The 22,583-nt window shown below is 51.9% G+C and overlaps 1 protein-coding gene across 2 annotated transcripts in view; it reads right to left on the reverse strand.

Moving 5' to 3' along the window:
- CPNE5 (copine 5) overlaps nt 1–22,583 on the reverse strand; it is a 99,442-nt gene that overhangs the window by 22,554 nt on the left and 54,305 nt on the right. For both annotated transcript variants that reach the window (XM_068994252.1, XM_068994251.1), the window contains 2 exons: nt 13,087–13,190; nt 8,703–8,807 (listed from right to left, as the gene is read on the reverse strand). In XM_068994252.1, coding sequence (XP_068850353.1) covers nt 8,703–8,807; nt 13,087–13,190 — 209 coding nt within the window. The remainder of the gene's footprint in view (nt 1–8,702; nt 8,808–13,086; nt 13,191–22,583) is intronic.

Consider the following 22,583-nt stretch of genomic DNA (forward strand, 5'->3'; position numbering starts at 1 on the left):
GCTGCTTTAATTAGTTTGTTTTGACTCCTGAGCTCGGTGCTGGGCTTTGGGAGCCCATTTTATTTTTAGCCCGTTTCCATGGCAGCAGGCTAGCAGACCAGAGGCGGAGGAGGGTGGTGGAGGGCTGCAGGTTAACCCTTGGTGCCAGCTGTCCTCCAGGGATGCCCAGGGACAGGGCAGACGCCCAGGTCCCTCTGCAGGGTCAGGGTCTGGGGAGGTGGGAGAGGCATGGGGGGCGCTGGGGTCTCCAGCCTTCAGTTCTAAATGGGGCAGGCAGAGGCGGCTGCCTGGGCTGGTGTTCTATGAATATCTCATCATCCCGCCGTGGCCGCAGCCCAGCTCCTCGGGGCTGCAGGGAGCCAGCCTTGGGGTTCTGGAGCTCCCAGAAGGAGGCGCTGTCTGACTTCAGATGAGCCTCCAAGGGGCCTGGGGGTGGGTGTGGATTCTCTTGCACTGGCATAGAAACTGTTCCAGAAATGGAGGGATGCCCCAGGGGTTGGGCAGCAACTGGATTTTTTGTTACCAAAACATGAAATGGGGTGGGCACAGAAGCCCACCAATTAGAGAAATCCTTTGAATTCCTGTGAAAAAACAAAACACTATGTCTCTCTGAGGTGAATTATTATGGGAAGAAAAAAAAAACCTGGGCCTCTGAAGGTGGGCTGGTGTTCTTGAAGGAGTGGAAAGTGGCTGGGGTGTGGACAGGGATGCTGGGCCCTGAGCAGTGGGACCTGGAGATGTCATTTAACTTCACTGAGCCACAAAATCATTTTGAAGGAGGCATAGTGAGGGGCCCTGGGGCTTCTCCGGTGGCTCAGAGGTAAAGAATCCACCTGCCAAGCAGGAGATGCATGTTCGATTCCTGGGTGAGGAAGATCCCCTGGAGAAGGAAATGGCAACCCACTCCAGTATTCTTGCCTGGGAAATCCCATGGATGGAGGAGCCTGGCGGGCTACAGTCCATGGGGTCGCAAGAGTCAGGCAGAACTTAGTGATTAAACAACAACAATAATTAAGGGCCATACTGCACAGCTGTGGAGACAGGTTGGTAAAGGCACCTGGCGTGCACTGGGTCTCTATAAAAGTGCCTCCTTCTCTCCACTTTAGCATTCAGGCCACACTCGGGATAGTTTTTCACATGCAGTTTACTTAAATGAAGGACACTTGAGCCTGGGTACCTGGGCTCTGCAACTTCTGATTCCTAGAATGACAAGGCTGAAAGTGACCTTGGCAGCACCCTAGCCTGGCCACCTGGCAGATCACCAGGGAGCTTCCCAGACACACAGGCCCTGCCCCCCCACCCCAGGTCCAATTCTTGGCAGTTCTAGGCAGGGCCCAGCAATCTAGGTTGACAGTCTCCACAAATGCTACTGCTATGCATCTTCTGGAGACATGACCTCCAGCCACTGGTTTTCAGTTGGGGAAACTGAGCCCTAAGGGCACCCAGTCACTTGTCCAGGGTCACACAAGTGGTGAGGGTCTGAGCCAGGACCCTGCTCCCCAGTGTCTCCCAGTCCTTCCCCAGAGCCTCCCCCTCCTGCTCTGCAGGGGACCTTCAGGGACCTCAGCAAGGAGTCCCTCCCCTGGATCACCAACACTAGTCCCTCAGGTGACCAGATTAGGGGCAGCCCCACGCTCAGAGACTGTGGAAGGACCCCACTCATAGCCACAGCCTTGGAGATCCAAAAAAATCACTGGGGAGGTTTTAAAAAAATCCCACCGCCAGAAGGCATGTTCAATTGGTATGGAAAGGACTCAGGCACGGGTAGTTTTTACAAGTCCCCTGGCTGATTCTAATGTGCTGCCAAAGCCTCTAACCTCTCTAGATGGAATGACTGTTTTTCAAACTTGGTTACACATCAGATCCCACTTTAGCAATCCTGATGGTGAGGCCTCACCCCAGAGATTCAGAATCAATTGGCCTGGGGGGTGCAGCCTGTGCAGGGAATTGTTAAAAGCTCCTCAGGGGATGGGAAGTTGCAGCTGAGGTTGAGACCACTGAGGGTGAGATTCCTGAGCAATCAAGGATCCAGGGATCGCTGCGTGGGCTGGTGGGGGTGGGGCTGGTGGTGTCACAGGAGCCTGGATGCTCAACCTCCAGAACTGGGGAAGAAGGAAGTGCCCAGAGATGGGGGAGGCAGCGGCAGAAGCCGGACACAGCTTTGACTACTTTCTAACAGCTCTGTCACCGTCCAGCCCTGGCTAGGCAGCCCCAGGTCACTCCGTGTGCCACTCCTGGGCTGCACGTCGCGGCTCCCAGTCCCTGAGCACAGGCCCAGCCAGGGCTCATGTCGGGTTGTGACTTCTGGGGTCAGCACCCAGGAGAAGGGGCTCCTGGGTGTGGGACAATGAAATGACCTCACACAATGAACATCTTATTTGGCATAAAAAGGCTCAGAACACAGAGCACCTCATCTGGGAGGTAGGAGGCAGAAAGGGGAGACAGTGGTCTCTGGGGCAGGCAGCCCTGGGTGGCAATCCCAGCTCTTCCAGGAGCTTATCTGTGAGGCCCTGAGCAACTGGCTTCACCCTCAGAGACTGTTGTGTGCTTGCTCAGTTGCTTCAGTTGCGTCTGACTCTGTGTGACCCACTAGACTGTAGTCCGCCAGGCTCCTCTGTCCATGGGGTTCTCCAGGCGAGAATACTGGAGTGGTTTGCCATGCCCTCCTCCAGGGGATCTTCCCAACCCAGGGATTGAACCCACGTCTCCTGCAACTCCTGTGTAGCAGGCAGATTCTTTACTGCTGAGCCACTGAGGAAGCCCGGGAGACTACTCCTCTGTGAAATGGGACAATCACACCCACTTTACGATTGCTATCAGAAGGCAACTACATTGTTCACACAGTTGGCACTGGACACATGTTTGTTCCATCTAAAACATTCAAGCCTTTTTTCTAAACTCCCGTCTCCCAAACAATTCCCATTCAGCATATAAATGTCAGCTCCACAAGGCCATGGATTTTTGTTCGTTTTGTACACTGCTGTATCTTCAACGTCCAGAACAGCACCTGGCATCTATTAGGTAATATGTGTGCATGCCTGCTAAGTCGCTTCAGGCATGTCCGACTCTTTGCGACCCTGTGGTCTGTAGCCTGCCAGTTTCCTCTGCCCACAGGACTCTCCAGGCAAGAATACTTGAGTGGGATGCCATGCCCTCCTCCAGGGGATCTTCCTGACCCAAGGATCGAAACCATGTTTCCTGCAGCTCCCAAATTGTAGGTGGATTCTTTACTGCTGAGCTACCAGGGAAGCCCATTAGGTAATATACAGATTATTAAATACCTATTGACTGACTAAGATATTCTAAAACATTGTGAAGTGGGTCAGAGTAACAAGACCCTCCTTCCACAAAATCCCAAAGGGAGAGACTTCCCTGGTGGTTCAGTGGCTAAGACTCTGTGCTCAAATGCCTGGGTTCAATCCCTGGTCAGGGAACTAGATCCCACAGGCTGCAACGAAAGATCCAGCCTGCTGAAATGAAGACTGAAGATCCTGTGAGCCACAACTAAAACCAGTGCCCCCAGATAAATAAATATTAAAAAAAAAAAAATCCAAAGGGAGTGGCTTTCCCCAGAGCTGGTCAGTAGTGACACCGCGCTCAGGGCTGGGAGCTGATGTCCCATGGGTCTCTGAATGTGTGAGGCAGGGATGACAGAGCAGGGTGTGTGTGAGCCTCAGCAGGCCCGCAAGGATGGGGGATGCTGGCAGAGACGCCCGGCTTCCCTCCCAGCACACCAACCACCTCTGTCTGTAGCCTCCTCCGAGCTGAGCTGCGGGTCTGTTCCTAATGAACGTCTGCCCTTCCCAGGCAGGAGAAGGTAAGCTTCCCTGATGCTTACAAGTTCCCAGGGCAGACAGGCCCTGCGGGGTTCACTCTAAAGTAACTGAGTCAGTCCATTACTCTGAAATGCTCTGGAGAAGAAGAGAAGCATCGAGCCGCACGGGCCCAGGCAGGCAGGAGACGTGATGGCGGGGGCACTGGGCAGCCCCGGCTGTACAGCGTTGCTTTGCCTCCCCTGTCTGGATGCAGGGGGTACCTGTGTGAGCTGGGATAAGACACTCCTAACTGAGGCCGTCGTGCTGTGCCTGGCCCCTCCCAGAGCTCAGCATGCAGTGGGGCTCAAAGGAGAAGCAACTCGTTCACTCCAGCCCAGAGTTTCTCTGGCTCCTGGGAATCCGCTCATCTCTCCAGGTGAAAACTCAGCACCCTGATCACTCTTTTAAAAGCTACTCATTCACCATGAGGGTGTGAGTGAGAGCAGCCCGGCCTAGAGGAATTTGGTCGAACAGAGACAAATCCTCAAGTCACAGAATATTCAAGGACAGAGCAGGGGGACTGCAGAAGGCAGGAAAAGAGCCTTCATCCCCCTACTGGAGGGTTAGATTCATTCTGATCTGGATGCGACGTCCTCTGACTCCAGTTCTGCTCAGCTGGGTTGCTCGGGTTTGGCCTTATGTGGACTGGAAACACAATACCGGTAGAGGGACCCCAAACTAGGAGAATCCCAAATCACAGGGCCAGACCAGAGGTGACTTCTGGAGAAGAGAAACGCACCTTCTCCTTGCCCAGGAAAAGTTACAGAATCTGTGGTCCTTCATTACCCCATCTGTGAAATGGGTACCTCACTAGTACCACCTTCTAGGGTTATTATGAAATTTAAATTCATAAAATAAGATACTGTATTTCAACCAATTAGGACTCAATTTGGCCCGTGTCCTAAAGACTCAGTAAATCTTAAAAAGATTAACTGGCTTCCACCCTCATCATTCCAAGAAAACTACCTTTTCTCAACACATCCCTTGTTCTCACCCCATGGCCCTCTTTTTCACAACAGCAGTTGATACTTCTGTTTGAACCCTCTTCTCATCTCTCCCCTCTGGCTATGGCTGCCCGGCTCTGGACTCCTCTTTTCTCTCTGACATCCCCTCTTCTTTCTCCTGTTCCTGACCTGTGCCTTTCCCCTGGGGCCTTGGGCACCTCTGCCAGCCCTTTCCTGGGGACCCCCAGATCCTGTTCTCCTCTCCCCTGAGTGGAACCCCACTGTCCCTGTCTCATAGCCACATACTCTGGCTCCCTGTTACACTTCTCATTTCCATCAGCGGTACTATCCCTCATCCTCCAAGCTCCAAACCCTGATAACCTCTTTGTCTCTTTCACTCCCACATCCCGGTAGATGTCAAGCCTTTGGAGTCTTCCTTTGACCTCCAGACTCAAAGCAGACCTGCCCCAGCCTGCGGGCAAAGCTTTCTGAGAGCTGTTCTCCAATCCCACCACACTCACCCCATGTCTTGACCATTTGTCAGCAGAGCGCTGGAGTTTAAGAACACAGATTCTAGGGTCAGCCTGCCGGGGTCCAGCTCCTGGTACGACCACTGACTGGCAGTAAGACCCTAGGTGAGTCATTTAACCTCTCTGGCCCTCAGTGGGTGGTATTTGTACCTTTTTCGGAAGAGGTTACTAATTGTTGGGAGGATTAAATTAGTTCACATGTATCAATTACCTCAAAAGTATTATAGGAGCCTTTGCTGTTATGATTATGACCCGTCTGTCTCCCACCCTGGCCTGGGAGCAACCTCAGAAGGAGGCTTGGGTCTGATAGCTCAGTGTGTCCATAGCACCCAAGACGGTGCCCGGTGTCTGGCTGGCTTAGAAGACATGCCTCCTGGATTAAAGCCAATGTGTCCTGTGACGCTGTAAGAGGTGCCCTGGAAGGCATGGAAAGGGGCCTTGCTTTCCTGCACAAGGCCCACCCTCTCCTGCCCAGCGGGGCCTTCTAGCAGCTCCTGAGTGGCTGTTGGGTGTACAGGTGACCCTAGGGCTCACCAGGCCAGGGTGATACACATGACCGCTCCATTCACACCACGGTCAGTCACACCCCAGTCAACCTGTTCCTGGCTTTGGAGGAGAGGCCCAGCTGCCTGTGGCCACCTCGGGGGAAGCCAGTCCAGGACTCAGCATGGGATGGGGATATGGGGGCCCACCTGGACTTTCCTCGTGACCTGCACCTCCTCACCAGCCCTCAACCCCTCTGATGGCTGAACAGTGAGCCCAGGCCTCTAAGCCAGGCTGCCCTCCTGGCTGACCCTGACAAGGCTGGATTCCGAGGCTCCTAGGAGCCCTGCCCTGGGATGCAAGGGTGTGAGGGGTCAGCTGGATGCCCCTGAGACTTGAGCTGCCACAACCTTCCATCCCCCACCTTGAACGTTCCCCTCCTTTTCTCTCTATCCCAACCATTTTTCCTACAGCCCTGGTCCCCAGGAACTGACCCCTCCTCAATCTTCCAACCTCCCCTGAGCCTCCTTTAGACCCTATCGCTTCAACCCTGCCAATTCCCCACCACCCTAGAAGGCCCAGGACTTGGCCAGACACAGGAGTTTGTTAGACTGAAATGCCTCTTTTTGTTTCCAGCCTCATTTTGCACAGCTATTTAGCTATCTAAAATGTATGCAGGGACGTCCCAGGCAGCCCAGGGGTAAAGACTCCATGATTCCACTGCAGAGGGAGCAGGTTCGATCCCTGGTCAGGGAACTAAGATCCCACATGTCAGGCGGGGCGGCCAAAATAATAATACTAAGATAAAATACATGTGTGCACATGTGTGCTCCTGTGGTCAGGCTATAATCCCCCTGAAAATGGACATGTGGCTGCTGCTGCTGTTTAGTCACTAAGCCATGCCCAACTCTTTTGCAACGCCACGGACTGTAGCCCGCCAGGCTCCTCTGTCCATGGGAATTCCCAGGCAAGAATACTGGAGTGTGTCGCCATTTCCTTCTCCAGGAATCTCCCTGACCCAAGGATCAAACCTGCCTCTTCCGCTTGGCAGGAGGATTCTTTACCACTGAGCCACCTGGGAAGCCCAGAAATGCAGCTACGTTCCCTTGAATGCCACACAGCTGCCCAGCACACAGTAGGTGCCCCATGACCACCTGTGGAATCAATTGTGGCGGTTTTGTCCCAGCCGAGAGGCAGGACGAAGAAGCTGCTTCATCTCTTGGATCAGCAGCCTTAGAGGGAGGGAGACAGGGGTGCCTGGAGGCCAACCATCTGCTCACTCCTGTCCCCTCACCCCGTCAGTGGCCACTGGGAACAGAACACTGGGGAACCCATGCCAATGCCACCGGCCGGGGTGCCCTGAGGCATCTGTTCTGACAGCCAAGTGTTCCTGTTGGAGTGCCAGCAGAGGCCCAGCTCCTTCAGGGACACCTGGGTAGCCCTGACCAGGAAGCCCCTACCAGCTCGCCCACCAGCTCTAGCAATCGCCAGGAAACCAGGCTGGGTTCTTGTGAGTAAACACGGACTAATTGTGTGTTACAGCTCCATCCCACAAACCCCTCTCCCCCACCCGCCGCACTTGCCACAATTTGTAATTATACGTTTCTTTGTGTGATTATTGGATTAATGTCTGCCTCCCCCACTAGCATGTAAACTCCGAGAGGCTGGGTGAAGGGTGAAGACTGTGCGTTCTGCTTCCTGCTGACTTCCCAGCATCTGACACAGTGCCTGTCACATGGCAGGGAGTCAACAAACGTTTGTGGATGAAACGCTGAATGGTGTTTCATGCATTGTCGCTGTTAGTCGCCAAGTCGTGTCTGACTCTTTTGCAACCCCATGGACTGTAGCTCACCAGGCTCCCCTGTTCATGAGAATTCCCAGGCAAGAATACTGGAGTGGGTTGCCATTTCTTTCTCCAGGGGATCTTCCCAACCCAGGGATCAAATCTGTGTCTCCTGCATTGGCCAGTGGACTCTACCGCTGAGCCACTAGGGAAGCGTTTTATGCAAGAAATAAAGACAGCACTAAGTCGTGAACGACTCTTGCAATCCCATGAACTCTAGCCTGCCAGGTTCCTCTGTCCATGGGATTCTCCAGGCAAGAATACTGGAGGGGGTTGCCATTTTCTTCTCCAGGGGAGCTTCCCAACCCAGGAATTGAACCCAGGTCTCCAAACCAGAGCCTTATTAAATAGGTTGTATCATGTGAGCTTCAAAGCAGCCCTACAAAGTAGGTGGATGTTTAAATACCCAGTTTACAGATGAGGAAACTGAGGCTCAGACAGGCCAGAGTCGGCCCAGGTTGATAGTGCCTTTTCATCACAGAGGCAGGATTAGAAAGTAGGTATCTGGTATCCACACTCAGCAATCTGCACTCAAACAGGATGTGTATCATGAGTAGGCTTTGAAGGATCAAAAACAAAATCCCACGAGCTCTTTGCACTGCATCCTTCACCCCCACTTATGGCAACTTGTCTGGCAGAGCATAGCCTAGGATCCTGACTCCCCAGAGACCCTCAGTCAGGAGTTGGAGCAGGTGGGGACCGGGCCACCTCTGCCTGCAATTAGATCTGCCCTCTGGGGCACAGTGAAAAGACCAGCCACTGAGCTCCAGGACAGTTGCCCCAACACCCTGGCTTCCCAGAAATCCCTGGTACCTTCCAGTCCCACCCCCTACACCCAGCCTGGGAGGGCTTCCACCAATGGGAACTCAGATTGGGAGGAAAGAGGCGGGGCGTGGGGAGGGAAGGGCTGTGAAGAGACGAAAAGCAGATGCTGCCCAGGGAGGCAGAGGGACTCCCAGGCCCACCCTGCGCAGGGCTGCCAGCCCGCAGCTCCAGGAGGTCTGCTTCTACCAATGGGCTGGCCCTCATCCACGCGACCGTGTGTCCCGCACCTGGGCTTGGGGAGAGGGACAGTTTCTCATCTCACCGATCATAGTCCCCGTTGCAGAGGGCTCTCACGGGAATGGAGAAAGTTTGCCAGACTGGGTTTAGGGTGTTCTTCACGACCTCCGTCTTGTGGCAGATGGTGAACCTGGCAGAGGAGAGAAGGAGGGCCATCAGTCCTGACACCAGAGGGGCTGGCGGGCCCATCTCGGCAGGTGCCACTCAGTAGAGAGAATGGCTCTGTGAGGTGGTGAGCTGCCTGTCACTAGCAGCATCCAAGCTGAAGTTAGACAGCCATCTCTTGAAAACACTGCAGAGAGGATTCCTGCACCAGGCAGGACTGTCAGGAGACGTGGTTCTGGCCCCTGCTGCTCTCGGGGGGAACTTGAACAAGCCTGCCCCCCTCTGGGCCTCTGTTTCCTCACCTGTGATCCCAGGGAGTTGGCCACTATCAGACTTTCTTTATCTGAGACCCATGGAAGGATCTGGAGGGGGGAGGGTGCTTTAGGAATCTGTGAACCCTTGAAATCATCGGTGGAACTGGGTGTCTGAGTTTCACATGCTTGCTGTCCCCTGCCTGGACCACTCTCACCCAGATTCCCATGTTCCTGGCTCACCTGATCGCTTCCTTCAGGTCTTTGCTCAAATGTCATCTCTGTGACATGAGTACCTGCCCAGAGCACCATTATCTAAAATTTATAGCCCCCTGGTCCCTTGATTTTGACAGCTCCTAGTCCCTTTCTATACTGCTATTTTCATCCCATCTGTCACCATTTGACATTTGACAGGGTCTTTCTCATTTCTTTTACAATCTGGAACCAAAATGAAAGCTCCGTAAGGTCAAGGCTTGTCTTCTTCGTTCCCTGGTATAACTCTAGCGCTCAGAAGTGCACCTGGCCCTTAGTCAGATGTTCATGTAATATTTTTTTGGAATGAACTAACGAATAAATGTATTTCTCAGAGGAGAGTTTCCATAGCTCTCACTGGCATTTCAATTAAAGCCAGTGAAATTAAAGCCCCTGGCTGAGATGATCTCTGAGACCTTCTCGGTTCTTCTAGTCTGAATCCACGAGCTTGCTTTGCAAACTGAAAGTGGAGAATTGGCTTCGTCCCAGCTGGGCACCCATCCAGCTCCTGGCCCACTCCCCACGCCATGCCTGATGGGCCCTGCCCTGGAACCCCCGTGGAGGGGCAGCTGGGACCCCGAGTGGAGCTTAGGGCCGGGTCTGTGCCCCTGAGATTCCCCAGCATCCACCCCAGCTACCTCCCGGCTGGGAAAGGTCACCTGGGAAGGTGCCTGGGCCCTGCCTTTAAGCACACAGCCCTGTGCCAGTTCTTCTCTGGTAATTTTCAAGTCAAAATGTCATTCCTGTCACCACGGCTCAGCATTTCTCTTCTGTGCTCCTTCTCGCCCACCCGCTGGAGTGTGAGGTTCATGTGGGAGGTCTCCCCACACACCCCAGAGCTGGTGATGAGAGGAATGGGGACCGGGGAGGAGGGGCCACCGCTGCCCAAGGCTGGGGCAGCAGGTCGGGCAGGAAGAGGAGCCTGGCTGGGGTGGGGCGGGATGAGGGGAGTGGACAGAAGGGAGACTCTGGAGCAGCAACTGGCGGCGCCGGGGGAGGCTCACACCTCGCAAAAACCCTCACTTCCCACCTGAACAGACACCAGACCTACTGTGGACCCTCTCGGCCTCCTTGCCTCTTTGGAACCCCTGCCTTCTCGAGCTCCTCTCCCAGGCCAGCAAAACTGCCTGAGCAAGCCGGCCACGCTCTTGAGCCTCACGTCCTCCCTATGTCTTTCTTCCTGAGCCCTGTGTGGTCTGCTTTCCGCTTCAGACTCCTGCCTGAAACCACTTTCTTTACGCTCCCCCAACCTCCCCGCTTCCATCGCTAAATCCACAGGCCCCTGATCCCCTGAGGTACTTGCCGCGGGCGGGGTACGAGGCCCTGGTGCGGAAAGGGTCCCCGCATCATCTCTCAGCTCAGTTCAATTCATTTCAACACATGGGGTGCGGGGGTGGGCGGTAAGAACCAACAGCCTCAGACAGATGCGAGCTGGGGTCCCAGCGCGCGCTGCCTCGCTGTGCAGCCCCAGGCGAGTGACTGCGCTCCCCCAGCTCCCCCAAAGAACCGTAACGAATGCTGCCAGGCCCTGCTCTAATAACCCGCATTAACTCATTTAATCCTCACGGCTTCCTTGGGAGGGAAGTGTTAGGATTTTCCCCATCGCCAAGAAACAACCGCAGAGGGTAGCGCTCCACTGCCCAGAATGGCGGCCACTAGCCACACGTGGCTATTTACATTAAATTAACTGAAAGGAAAGTTTTAAAAAATTCAGTTTCTCAGTCGCTCTAGTCTCTTTCAAGGGGCTCAGCAGATACACATGGTGGCGACCGTACGGGACAGTGAGATACAGAACATTTACACCATCTCAGAAAGTTCCATGAGCTCAGACACTCGCCTAAAGTTACACAGCTGATGACCGGCAGCCACTGGCGAGCCTGGCTGTCCGTCACCACATTCCTGCTCCCAGTCGAGTGATTCTGATTGAAGGAGACAAGGTATGTGAGGGGCCGGAAGCACAGGGGCTGCTCTGTGGATGTTTCCTGCCCTTTTCCCTCCTGGGATGGCAGACGTCACTCCCTCTGGATCAGTTTCTCCAGCTGCCCTGGGTTACGCCCACCCCCCACCCCAGAGGGACCCAGCCCCTGCTTCCAGGGAAACCCGCCCTCAAATAACCCCCCATCGCCGGCCCCATCTGACCAACTCCTCTGCTGTTTTCAACATTCTGGGTTCCCCGCAGTTCCTCTACCGGGGAGGGGGTGTGGCTGCAGCCCCCACCCCAGTTCTGCCACGCCAGGCCAATCACCGGCCCCTAGCCCCATCCTCCCCTCCCGCCTCCGCCCCTGCCCGTCTCCACCGCGCAGCTCGCCGGGCTCAGCACCTCCCACCTGCTCACCGTGTCAGTCACGAGTCTCTCCCAGCCCCCGCCCCCTCCCCATCCATCCTACACAGCGCTCTGCCAGATTAATCATGGGCTAACACCCTGCAACACACCCATCTCCAGCTCCACAGCCCAAGCCCCTGCCCGCTGCCGGCCAGCCGGCCCTCCCCTCTGAGACGAGCCCTGGCGCGGCCCCACCGGAGGGGAGCTGCGTGGACATTTCCATGAGCGCCCAGAACATCACTCGGACCTGTTCCTCCCTCCCTCAAGTCAAGTCAAAGTCAACAAGGATTATTTAAAGAAATTCTGCTAAGAGTCCTCTGGTGAGACAAAGAATCCTTTTGTTATGCAAATGATCGTACCAAATTTCCCTTGTTTTGTACGTTCAGGTTTAAAAATCCGTTTTTCCATTGAAGTGAAATACCTCCTCTCTGCTGCTGCCCTGCCCCCCAACACACACACCCCCCCCCCCAGAATTTCAGATTCTAGGGGCCTTAGCAAGGCCTCCCTGCCCTCTGCTCAGGGCACACTAGTTCTGCACACAGTTTCTCTAGACTGTTATTCTTCCCTGAGTTTCCCCTCCCCTCCCCTCCCCTCCCAACCTCCAACCCTCATGGACCCATTTTCTTTCTCTCCTTCAAAACCTGCTCCCCAGTTCCCCTCTCCAGCAGCGCTTCTCTAATTAACCTTCCTGGCCCCATGGCTTCCTCATTCTGCAGAATCCCAGCCGTAAGTGCCACGTCTCCCAGAGCTATGATGCTTAAGGAGACCGTGGAGACCGCCTCGTCCAACCAGATCATTTCACTGATGAGAAAACAGGCCCAGAGACGAGGCACACTTGTCTGGGGTCACACAGCCGGTTGGTGGAGACGACTCAGGTCCCCAGACCCTCAACCTAGAATCTGTCCCTCTGTGTACATCACTGACCTACATTGGCTAACGAGTCATCTGTCTTTCCATCATACTGTGGGTGGCTTCCAGATGAAGGAGAGGAGAGAAGGAGATTGGGGAGGGGGGAGTTGGTTTCAAAGGTGGGAGGGAATTTGAACGAAGCTTGTGGCAGAGTGTGGGGCCAGGTGGGGAGATGGGTGCAGATTTGCCATGCTGAGGAGGAAGAAGTGGGGGGGACATGTGTCCTGGGGTGTCAGAGGGCTGTGGATGGGTGAAGACTAGGTTTAGAGATGGGGACTGATCGATGTTGAAGAAGGAGTGGACTGTCAGAGGGACCCCGAGCTCTTGCTTGTTTTTGCCTCCATCTGTGACACGCCCAGCACTCGCCATCACTAAGACCCTCAGAATGTCACTGAGGGCTTGCCATCTGTCCCCCACCAGTCCCATCTGTGCAGCCAGGAGCCCCTGGAGCTCCTAGGGCCCCTTGACGTCTACCCAGAGCAAGGGCCCAAGCCAGCCCACCCAGCAAGTCATCACCGTTCAGCCCACCCCCCAACCCGTGCCCCTGGAAGTGTTGCTGGAGAACTCACGTTCCATCCTCGTTGCTTCTGTAGAACACCAAGAAGGGGTCAGACTTCCCAAAGAAGTCCTTCTTGTCCAGTTTGTTGGCACAGAACTGCATTGTGGCGACGTCCTGGGGGGGAGGAAGGAGAACAGGGATGTGAGGCAGCAGAGGGCTGGAGGGGGCCCCCCCCCCCCCCGTCCCTGTGGAAACACAGCCCAGAGGCCTGGGGATTCCAGGCACCAAGCCAGTCAGAAAGGACAGCAGCAGTTCACGTTTGCCTGGCACAAGGTGCCAGGCCCTGAGCTCACACTTTGGAGGGGCTCATTTTGTCTTCAGACAGCCCTCCCTGGCAGGTTTGGTGGAGCAGCTGGGCTGTGAGGTCGGCTGCCCCAGTTAGAATCCTGGCTCCGCTACTTTGCTGCTGCGTGAGCAGATGAGGAGGTGACCTCTTGGAGCCTCAGTCTCCCCTCTGTGTTGTGGGGCTGATGACAGCACACGCCGCAGAGGGCCGTGGTGAGGGCTGAAGGAGAGCGTGCTGCAGGCACGTCACCCCCCAGTCGAGGCTCACACACGTGGTGTCATCACTGTTGTACCGAGTGGCTCACAGCTGAAATGACTAACCCAAGCCACTCTGAGCTTGGCCACCCAGCCCCAGAGCCCTTGCGGTCCACGTCGCCTCATTCCCTCACAGGGTTGCATGGTTCCCGAGTTTAAGCATGGCTTCCACACGCACTGACGCACACAAGACGCATCTAACTCTGAGGCGGGTACAGCTAGACTGTGACCCCCGCTCCCGCATCTTACTGCTGAGGAGCCTACAGCTCAGAGCAGGGAGCAGCTCCCACAAGTTTGCCAAACAGAGCCCCGGGTTTCTGCCTCCTCTGATGAGTTAACGGCCCTAGCCGACCCAACCCTCAGCCCAAGAGCACGTGGCAGGTACCCAGGCCCCGTGAAGATCCTGGCCCCTTGGCTTGCTGTGGCCAACAGGGCACTGGGCAGAGATGCCCCTGCCTCCTCCGCTTTGCCCATCCCCATGTGGGCTCTTCAACCTGAAAGCTCTGCATCCCAACGAGTCAGCTGCCAACTGGCCAGAGCTTAGGGTTCTGGTGATGGTGCCTGGGGCCTGGCCTGCTCTCAAGGGCTGAGCCTGTCTGGAAATACCCACTCTCTCGTGCTGCCCGTTTCTTCTCAGTGGGGAAGAGCGTCTCTGGAGATCAGTCCCACAGGACCAGCATGGTGGCAGAGATGAAGATGCCACCTCTCACAGCTCAGAGGACATGGTCAAATGTTGGGGCAGGGGGCTTCCCTGGTGGTCCAGTGGTTAAGAATCCATCTGCCAGTGCAGGGGACATGGGTTCAATCCCTGGTCCAGGAAGATCCCATAGGCCATGGGCAACTAAGCCTAACTACTGAGCCCAAGCTCCCTAGAGCCCATGCTCCACAACAGCAGAAGCCGCTGCAATGAGAAGCCTGCCCACCGCAACTAGAGAGTGGTCCCCACTCTCCCCAACTAGAGAAAGCCCACAGCAACCATACCCAACACAGCTATAAGTAAATAAATTTGTAAAAAAAAGAAAAAAAAGCTTGGGACGGTGGATACAGTATGTTGGTTAAGACTATGGTCTCTGGAGCAAGGCTGCCTGCTTCCACTCCATCCCTCACTAGCTGTGTGATCTAGCTCCTCACCCTGTCTGGGCTCAGTTTCCTCATCTGTAAAATGGGGGTACAGGAAAGACTACCTTGTAGGCTTGTTGGAGGATGAAATGAGTTAACTGACGACAACGTTGAGGAGTATACGGTGCACACTGAGTACTGTGTGTGTATAAGTTATGATGATCTGGGTATTTCTCCCTTCTCCCTCCCTGCCCCTGCCTGTGTGTGGCCTCTGTTTCTGCCCCACGCCCACCTCTACCAGCTCACAAGCCTTCTCTCAAGGGGATCTGACGGCAGCAAACAGAGCTCCAACCACTAGCTTATTCATTCATTCATTCATTCCACAAACAGCTATTAGTTGCCGTCTGTGTAGGCCAGCCCTTGGCTCAGGGCTTTACAGCCTTAGCATATTTAGCCCTCCAAGTCATCCTTTTTCATAATAATCCTCATTTTACAAATGAGGATGCTGGAGGTTGCAGAAGCTAGGTAACCTGCCCAAGATCAACAGCTGGCAACTGGCAGAGCAGAAATTCAACATGTATGAAGGCAACATGATTTCAAAGTGATGCCTCTTCCAGCACAGAGCACAGTACTTCATGAGGCCCGCTTCCCTATATCTTTAGAATCACTGATTTCTTCTGACTCGGGGCAGGGCTGGGCTCCAGTTAGCCTGGGCTGAAGGGTCCCCTGAAGGGAGCCCCTGGGGGCAGTGCCCAGGCACAGCAGCCAGCATCCAGAGGTGCCCAGGTAATGGCAGCTTTTATTATGTCCCTCAGCATTGACCACCTGAGAGGGACAAGGAGATAGGACTGGGAAACTCTGGGAATCTGAGAGCTTGCTGAGAAATCGAGGACTTCAGACCTGGAATAGAGCACGGCTGACTTACTGAGCACTTACTCGATGCCAGGTGCTGTGTTGAGCCCTCTTTACACACATATATGAAGTGACTCCTCTAGTCTCCCCATTTTACAGATGAGAAAACTGAGACTTTCAGAGGTCATCCAAGATGATACCAAGGAAACATTTCATGCAAAGATTTGCTCAGTAAAGGACAGAAATGGTATGGACCTAGCAGAAGCTAAAGATATTAAGAAGAGGTGGCAAGAATACATAGAAGAACTGTACAAAAAAGATCTTCATGACCCAGATAATCACAATGGTGTGATCACCCACCTAGAGCCAGACATCCTGGAATGTGAGGTCAAGTGGGCTTAGGAAGTATCACTACGAACAAAGCTAGTGGAGGTGATGGAATTCCAGCTGGGCTATTTCAAATCCTGAAAGATGATGCCGTGAAAGTGCTGCACTCAGTATGCCAGCAAATTTGGAAAACTCAGCAGTGGCCACAGGACTGGAAAAGGTCAGTTTTCATTCCAATCCCAAAGAAAGGCAATGCCAAAGAATGCTCAAACTACCGCACAATTGCACTTATCTCACACGCTAGTAAAGTAATGCTCAAAATTCTCCAAGCCAGGCTTCAGCAATACGTGAACCGTGAACTTCCAGATGTTCAAGCTGGATTTAGAAAAGGCAGAGGAACCAGAGGTCAAATTGCTAACATCCGCTTTATCATTGAAAAAGCAAGAGAGTTCCAGAAAAACATCTATTTCTGCTTTATTGACTATGCCAAAGCTTTTGACTGTGTGGATCACAATAAACCGGAAAATTCTTCAAGAGATGGGAATACCAGACCACCTGACCTGCCTCTTGAGAAATCTGTATGCAGGTCAGGAAGCAAGAGTTAGAACTGGACATGGTTGAAAAAAGGACCTCACCAGACAGACTGGTTCCAAATAGGAAAAGGAGTACGTCAAGGCTGTATATTGTCACCCCGCTTATTTAACTTATTTGCAGAGTACATCATGAGAAATGCTGGGCTGGAAGAAGCACAAGCTGGAATCAAGATTGCCGGGAGAAATATCAATAACCTCAGATATGCAGATGACACCACCTTTATGGCAGAAAGTGGAGAGGAGCTAAAAAGCCTCTTGATGAAAGTGAAAGAGGAGAGTGAAAAAGTTGGCTTAAAGGTCAACATTCAGAAAACTAAGATCATGGCATCTGGTCCCATCACTTCATGGCAAATAGATGTGGAAACAGTGGCTGACTTTATTTTTGGGGCTCCAAAATCACTGCAGATGGTGATTGCAGCCATGAAATTAAAAGATGCTTACTCCTTGGAAGGAAAGTTATGACCAACCTAGACAGCATATTAAAAAGTAGAGACATTACTTTGTCCACAAAGGTCCATCTAGTCAAGGCTATGGTTTTTCCAGTAGTCATGTATGGATGTGAGAGTTGGACTATAAAGAAAGCTGAGTGCTGAAGAATTGATGCTTTTGAACTGTGGTGCTGGAGAAGACTCTTGAGAGTCCCTTGGACTACAAGGAGATCCAACCAGTCCATGCTAAAGGAGATCAGTTCTGGGTGTTCACTGGAAGGAATGATGCTGAAGCTGAAACTGCAATACTTTGGCCACCTCATGCGAAGAGCTTACTCATTGGAAAAGACCCTGATGCTGGGAAAGATTGAAGGCAGGAGGAGAAGGGGATGCCAGAGGATGAGATGGTTGGATGGCATCACCAACTCGATGGACATGGGTTTGAACAGGCTCCGGGAGTTGGTGATGGACAGGGAAGCCTGGTGTGCTGCAGTCCATGGGGTCGCAAAGAGTGAGACATAACTCAGTGACTGAACTGAACTGAGGTCCACTTCTAACAGTTTTTAGCTCTACCCAGGAGAAATTTCCAATCACATCTCATGCTGGATGGAGGGGGCCCCTAAATGCTTTCCTGGGGAGCTCCATGCCAAGGCCTAGGAAAAGGGGGTGGCATAGGACCCAGTGGGCTCCCCTCACCTCCCTGTGCTATGCACTGGCTGTGTAATTTGTGGGACCCAGTGTCAAAGGAAAAGGTGAGGTCCTTTTTTCAAAGAGTATTAAGAGATTTCAAGACTGTGACAGCAGAGCATTAAGCCAAGAGCCGGTCTTGTGTGGCTGAACAGATCATGCATGCATGCAAAGTCGCTTCAGTCATGTCCAACTCTACAACCCTATGGACTGTAGCCCACCAGGCTCCTCTGTCCATGGGATTCTCCAGGCAAGAATATTGGAGTGGATTGCCCTGTTCTCCGGGAATCTTCCCAACCCCGGGATCGAACCCATGTCTCTTATGTCTTCTGCATTGGCAGGTGGGCTCCTGGGAAGCCCCAGTGAACAGATCCCATCCCCATCAGGTGGGTCCTGGCTCCTCCCCTTGGATGGAACCATCAGTAGCATCAGAAAACAGAGAGAAGCCTCAGCAAGGAACACAGCTCTGAGTTCTAGCGAGTCCCAGCAGTTCTTCAAGCCCTCTTCCTGCTGCTTCTTCTAGAAAGTGATGCAGTGGACAGGATGACCATCACTGTTCTTTAAAGCTGGACGGCTTAGGTTTTGGTGCCAGTGCCACAGGGACCAAATGGGGTGGCATCTGGGGAAGGCTGGTGCTCAGGGGACAGTCTGGGAATCCAGGGTCCCTTCAGGCTCCCCAGGACATAACTTGGCGGTTATCACAGTGACCTCTCCCACAGCTGGAGGTCACCTGTGTGACACCCTCACCTGAATGAGCACAGACGAGCTACACATGACAGTTTATACTGGCTGACTATAAAATGCATGTGTGTGTTTTAGTTGCTCAGTCATGTCCGACTCTTTGGGACCTGATGGACTATAACTCACCAGACTCCACTGTCCGTGGAATTCCCCATGCAAGAACACAGGAATGAGTTGCCATTGCCTTCTCCAGGGGATCTTCCTGACTCAGGGTTCGAACTCAGGTCTCCTGCATTGCAGGCAGATTCTTTACTGTCTGAGCCACCAGGGAAGCCCAATAAAATGCATACATATATTTAAAACAACCAAAACAGATGCCTCAAAATGCAGAGGAACAGTCTCTTATTTTTCCTGCCTAGGAAACCCCATGCGGGGGGGGGGGGGGTCCTGCAAGATCAGGAAGGGGAGTAGAAATACCAGAAAAATAATAATGCAGAACTTAATAGACCATAACTTCAGGGACCATTTAGGGCTCCACTGGGAGGGCCATGGTCCCAGCACAGCGCCTGACAGAGAAAACAGTACAAAGAAGCCACAGCCCCTGATTAGACCCCCAGCCCACCCCCGCCATCTACCAGCTGAGCAGCGTGGGGCAAGCAATTCCACCTAAGTCTCGGTATTTCCTCTGGAAAAATGGAGACTTCCCCTTGAGACTGTTTGGAAGACCAAGGGAGATAATATATGTTAAGTACCAGTCCACAGAGCCTAGCATAGAACAGCTAAAAGAATCAGAGCCACAGCAGAAAGTGACACTCTAATACAAATTTAAGGGGCTTCCCTAGTGGCTCGGTGGTAAAGAATCCACCTGCCAATGTGGGAGACACGGGTTCGATCCCTGATCCGGGAAGATCCCACATGCTCCGGAGTGACTAAGCTTGTGTGCCACGACTATTGAGCCTGTGCTCTAGAGTCCGGGAACCACAACTATTGAGCCCATGTGCTGCAACTACTGAAAGCCACACGCCCTAGAGTCTGTGCTCCAAGAGAAGCCACAGCAATGAGGAGGCTGCATGCCACAACCGGAGAATACACCCCGCTCGCCACAGCTAGAGAAAAGTCCACGCACAGCCAAAAATTAATAAATAAAAATGTAAAAGATGAAATAAATAAAAGAATCAAAGCCAACACTTTTTTCTGAGTGCCATTTACTCCTAGGCTGACCCAAATGAAATTGCCAGTGTCCAGCTAGTGTTTATGATAAATACAATGATTATTCCCATTTTAAAGCTAAGGAAACTGAGGCACAGAGAGGTTAATACTCTTTCCTGAAGCCACACAGCTTAATAAGAGAAGAAGCTTGGATTGAAACCAGACAGTCTGGCTCCAAAGATGAATAACTGAGATTCCAAATGATGACCCCGAATCATCAAGATAAGTTTAATTATGTTCTGCAGTCTCAGTTTGAGAAGTCAGAGAAGTGTGAAATCCATTTTACAAAAGTCTCCTCTGTGCAAACTAGTCCAAAAAAAAAAAAAAAGATAAAAGATTGGATCTGAAATTCATCTAACTGGAAAAATCCATCAGTGAGCCACACCTCGTTCCCCTACCGCACCCTCATAGCAAATATCTGTGCGGCGTTGATAGAGGTTTATTTGGTTGTTCAACTTGATCTGTCCTCCCTAACACCATCTAGATGCAGTAACATTTGCCAAAAGCCCATTATGATAAACAGTATGGGGCCATCCAAATCCATGGGCATAAGACAAAACTTCAGAGACTTTCTAGGCTGTAACCAAGGCACCCTTCCTCTCCAAAGGGTGCACAACCCATGGGGAGCCCTTGAGCCAAGGAACATGGAGCTGCTGAGGGACTTGCTTTTGAAGGTGGCTACAGGTCATGGGTTATGTTGGGCTTCCCTGGTGGCTCAGACAGTAAAGAATCTGCCTGCAATGCAGGAGACTCAGGTTCAGTCCCCGGTTGGGAAGATCCCCTGGAGAAGGGAATGGCTACCCGCTCCAGCATTCTTGCCTGGAGAATCCCATGGACAGAGGAGCCTGGTGGGCCACAGTCCATGGAATTGTAAAGAGTCAGACACGACTAACGCTTTCACGCTTTCCCATGGTTTATGGTAATAGGTTTACTATGCTTTGACTATTCCTCTTGAATAAGGGTTAATAAATGAATCAGCCCTTGATATACATGTGACTCCAGAAGAGGCAATAAAATGTACTGGGCAAGCAGGAATAGGTAGCAGCAAAATCTAGCCAAGGGTCAAAGATCCTGCTGTTTGACATTCTCAGTCAGAGAGAGGGGGGCTCCCTGAGCACATAAAATGCCTTTCCCAAACCAGAAGCATCTCTGGAATCAACTGCAGGGATGGTAAAACAGCTCCGGCAATATATAATTTTCTGCAATTTCTGCCTTTTCACCCCATCTTTTTAAAAAACATATTAAGTTCTCTAACAGCAGGATTGCTTCCATTTGCATCTTTCCGCATGTTAATCAGGCTGCTGGTGAGACCACAGCACAAACAGCCTTTTTCTCTGGGGTGGTAGTCTGGCCTACTCTAACATGTTAGCCCTCCTTGACCCAGGAGAGAGGTCAGAGGTCAGTGGGTGGGCTGAAGGCTGGGAGAGGGTAGCCACAGCCAGGAGGGGAGAATGGAAGGTTACTCTGGCTTGAGTCTTGCTGGCAGCCCCCAGGGCGAGAGCCAGGATAAGGCTAGTGCAAAATTTAAGCGACTCCAAAATCTCGGGAATTGAAATAAAGATTTTAATGCGGTATTAAAAAAAAAAAAGCAAAAAAAATCCATGACACATAAAATATCAAAAATCTATTTTAAATAAAATAAAGCCATTTACAAATGAAAAAACTGAGGCACAGAAAGGTCAAGCAACTTGCCCAGGGTCACAGAACTAGTAAGCAATGGCATTTAGTCTGGACCCAGAGCCCAAGTTCTTAACGCTTTGACCTACTGCTCACATTCTGTACCCTGAGAAACACTTTTAAATAGATGTGGAACATAGTGACATTTATGGTCTTCTCCTTAATATTTGCTGTTTTCCAAATAAGTTTTCAGAAAAATGAAGACATTGAAAAGAACCTGTAAGGGAAAAGAATCTGAAAAAAGAATGAATATATGTAACTGTATCACTGAATCGCTTTGATGGCAACCCACTCCGGTATTCTTGCCTGGAGCGTTCCGTGGACAGAGGAGCCTGGCGGGTGACAGTCCCTGGAGTCGCAGAGTTGTATGTGACTGAACACGCATGGTTACATACACACACATACGCCCGAAACTAACACAACACTGTAAAGCAACTATACCCCAATACAAACTAAAAATTAAACTCAAGAAGGTAAGAAAATGAATCATTAGCCACAACTCTCGAGATTTAGCACCCCTACAGAGTGAACACAACTCAGAGTTGGGGGTGATTCTGTGACCAATGACCTCTGGAAGGGCTCTTGCTTTCACAGCGGGGCCCAGCCCAGAGCCCCTGCTTGCCTGGGTAAGCCTGCAGAGGGAGGAGACCCGGGGGTAGGCATTCGGGATGGTGGTGAAGACTCCACAGGCTGCAGTTTATTCTCACGCAGATGGCAAGCATTCAAGCTGGTCTAGGAGCTGGGCCTATCTCTAGACATCAGCTGAATAACCACGTTGAGGTCAAGCTGGTTTTTCTCTGCTGTTTTAATGGCTGGCTTCTCAAGCAAGCCAGTCAGTTGTGTATCTGTTGATGTGGTCATTCACAGGCGGAGAATTGCAGATTGACCATTTTTCCTCCCACTCGTTGAGCCTGTGTGTCTAGGATACTAACCAAACTCCATCAACTAAAGTTCAAAGGAAAATGGAAGAAGTCAGCTATGAGAATGTTCAAGGTATTAATTATATTGTTTTCCTTTAAGAGAATAGATTTAATAAATTATGGCCCATCCATACAACAGAGAATTGATATGTAGCTATCAAATATGTCTTCCAAGAATATCTAATGACATGGGAAAAATAAATCTGGATATCATATTCTACTAATTATAAGAAAAAACTATATACTTGGACACACAGAAAAAAAGCCTTGGAGGAAAGGCTTCAAAATGTCAACAATGATTATCTCTTGGTGATGTTTCTCATCTTTGTATTTTCAACTGTCTGTTGGGAACATGTTATTTTTTCAGCATCAGGAAAAATGTTTTTGTTTTGTTTTCTTTCATTCTGTTTGTTGTTGTCGTTAACCAGAAAGATGATTTCTAACGCCAAAATGTTGCAAACTAACTTTTTCAAAGGGTGATGTCTGGAACTTCCCTGGTGGTACGGTGGATAGGAATCTGCCTGCCAATGTAGA

The sequence above is a fragment of the Capricornis sumatraensis genome, chromosome 22 (assembly GCF_032405125.1).
Source record: "Capricornis sumatraensis isolate serow.1 chromosome 22, serow.2, whole genome shotgun sequence".
NCBI lineage: Eukaryota > Metazoa > Chordata > Mammalia > Artiodactyla > Bovidae > Capricornis > Capricornis sumatraensis.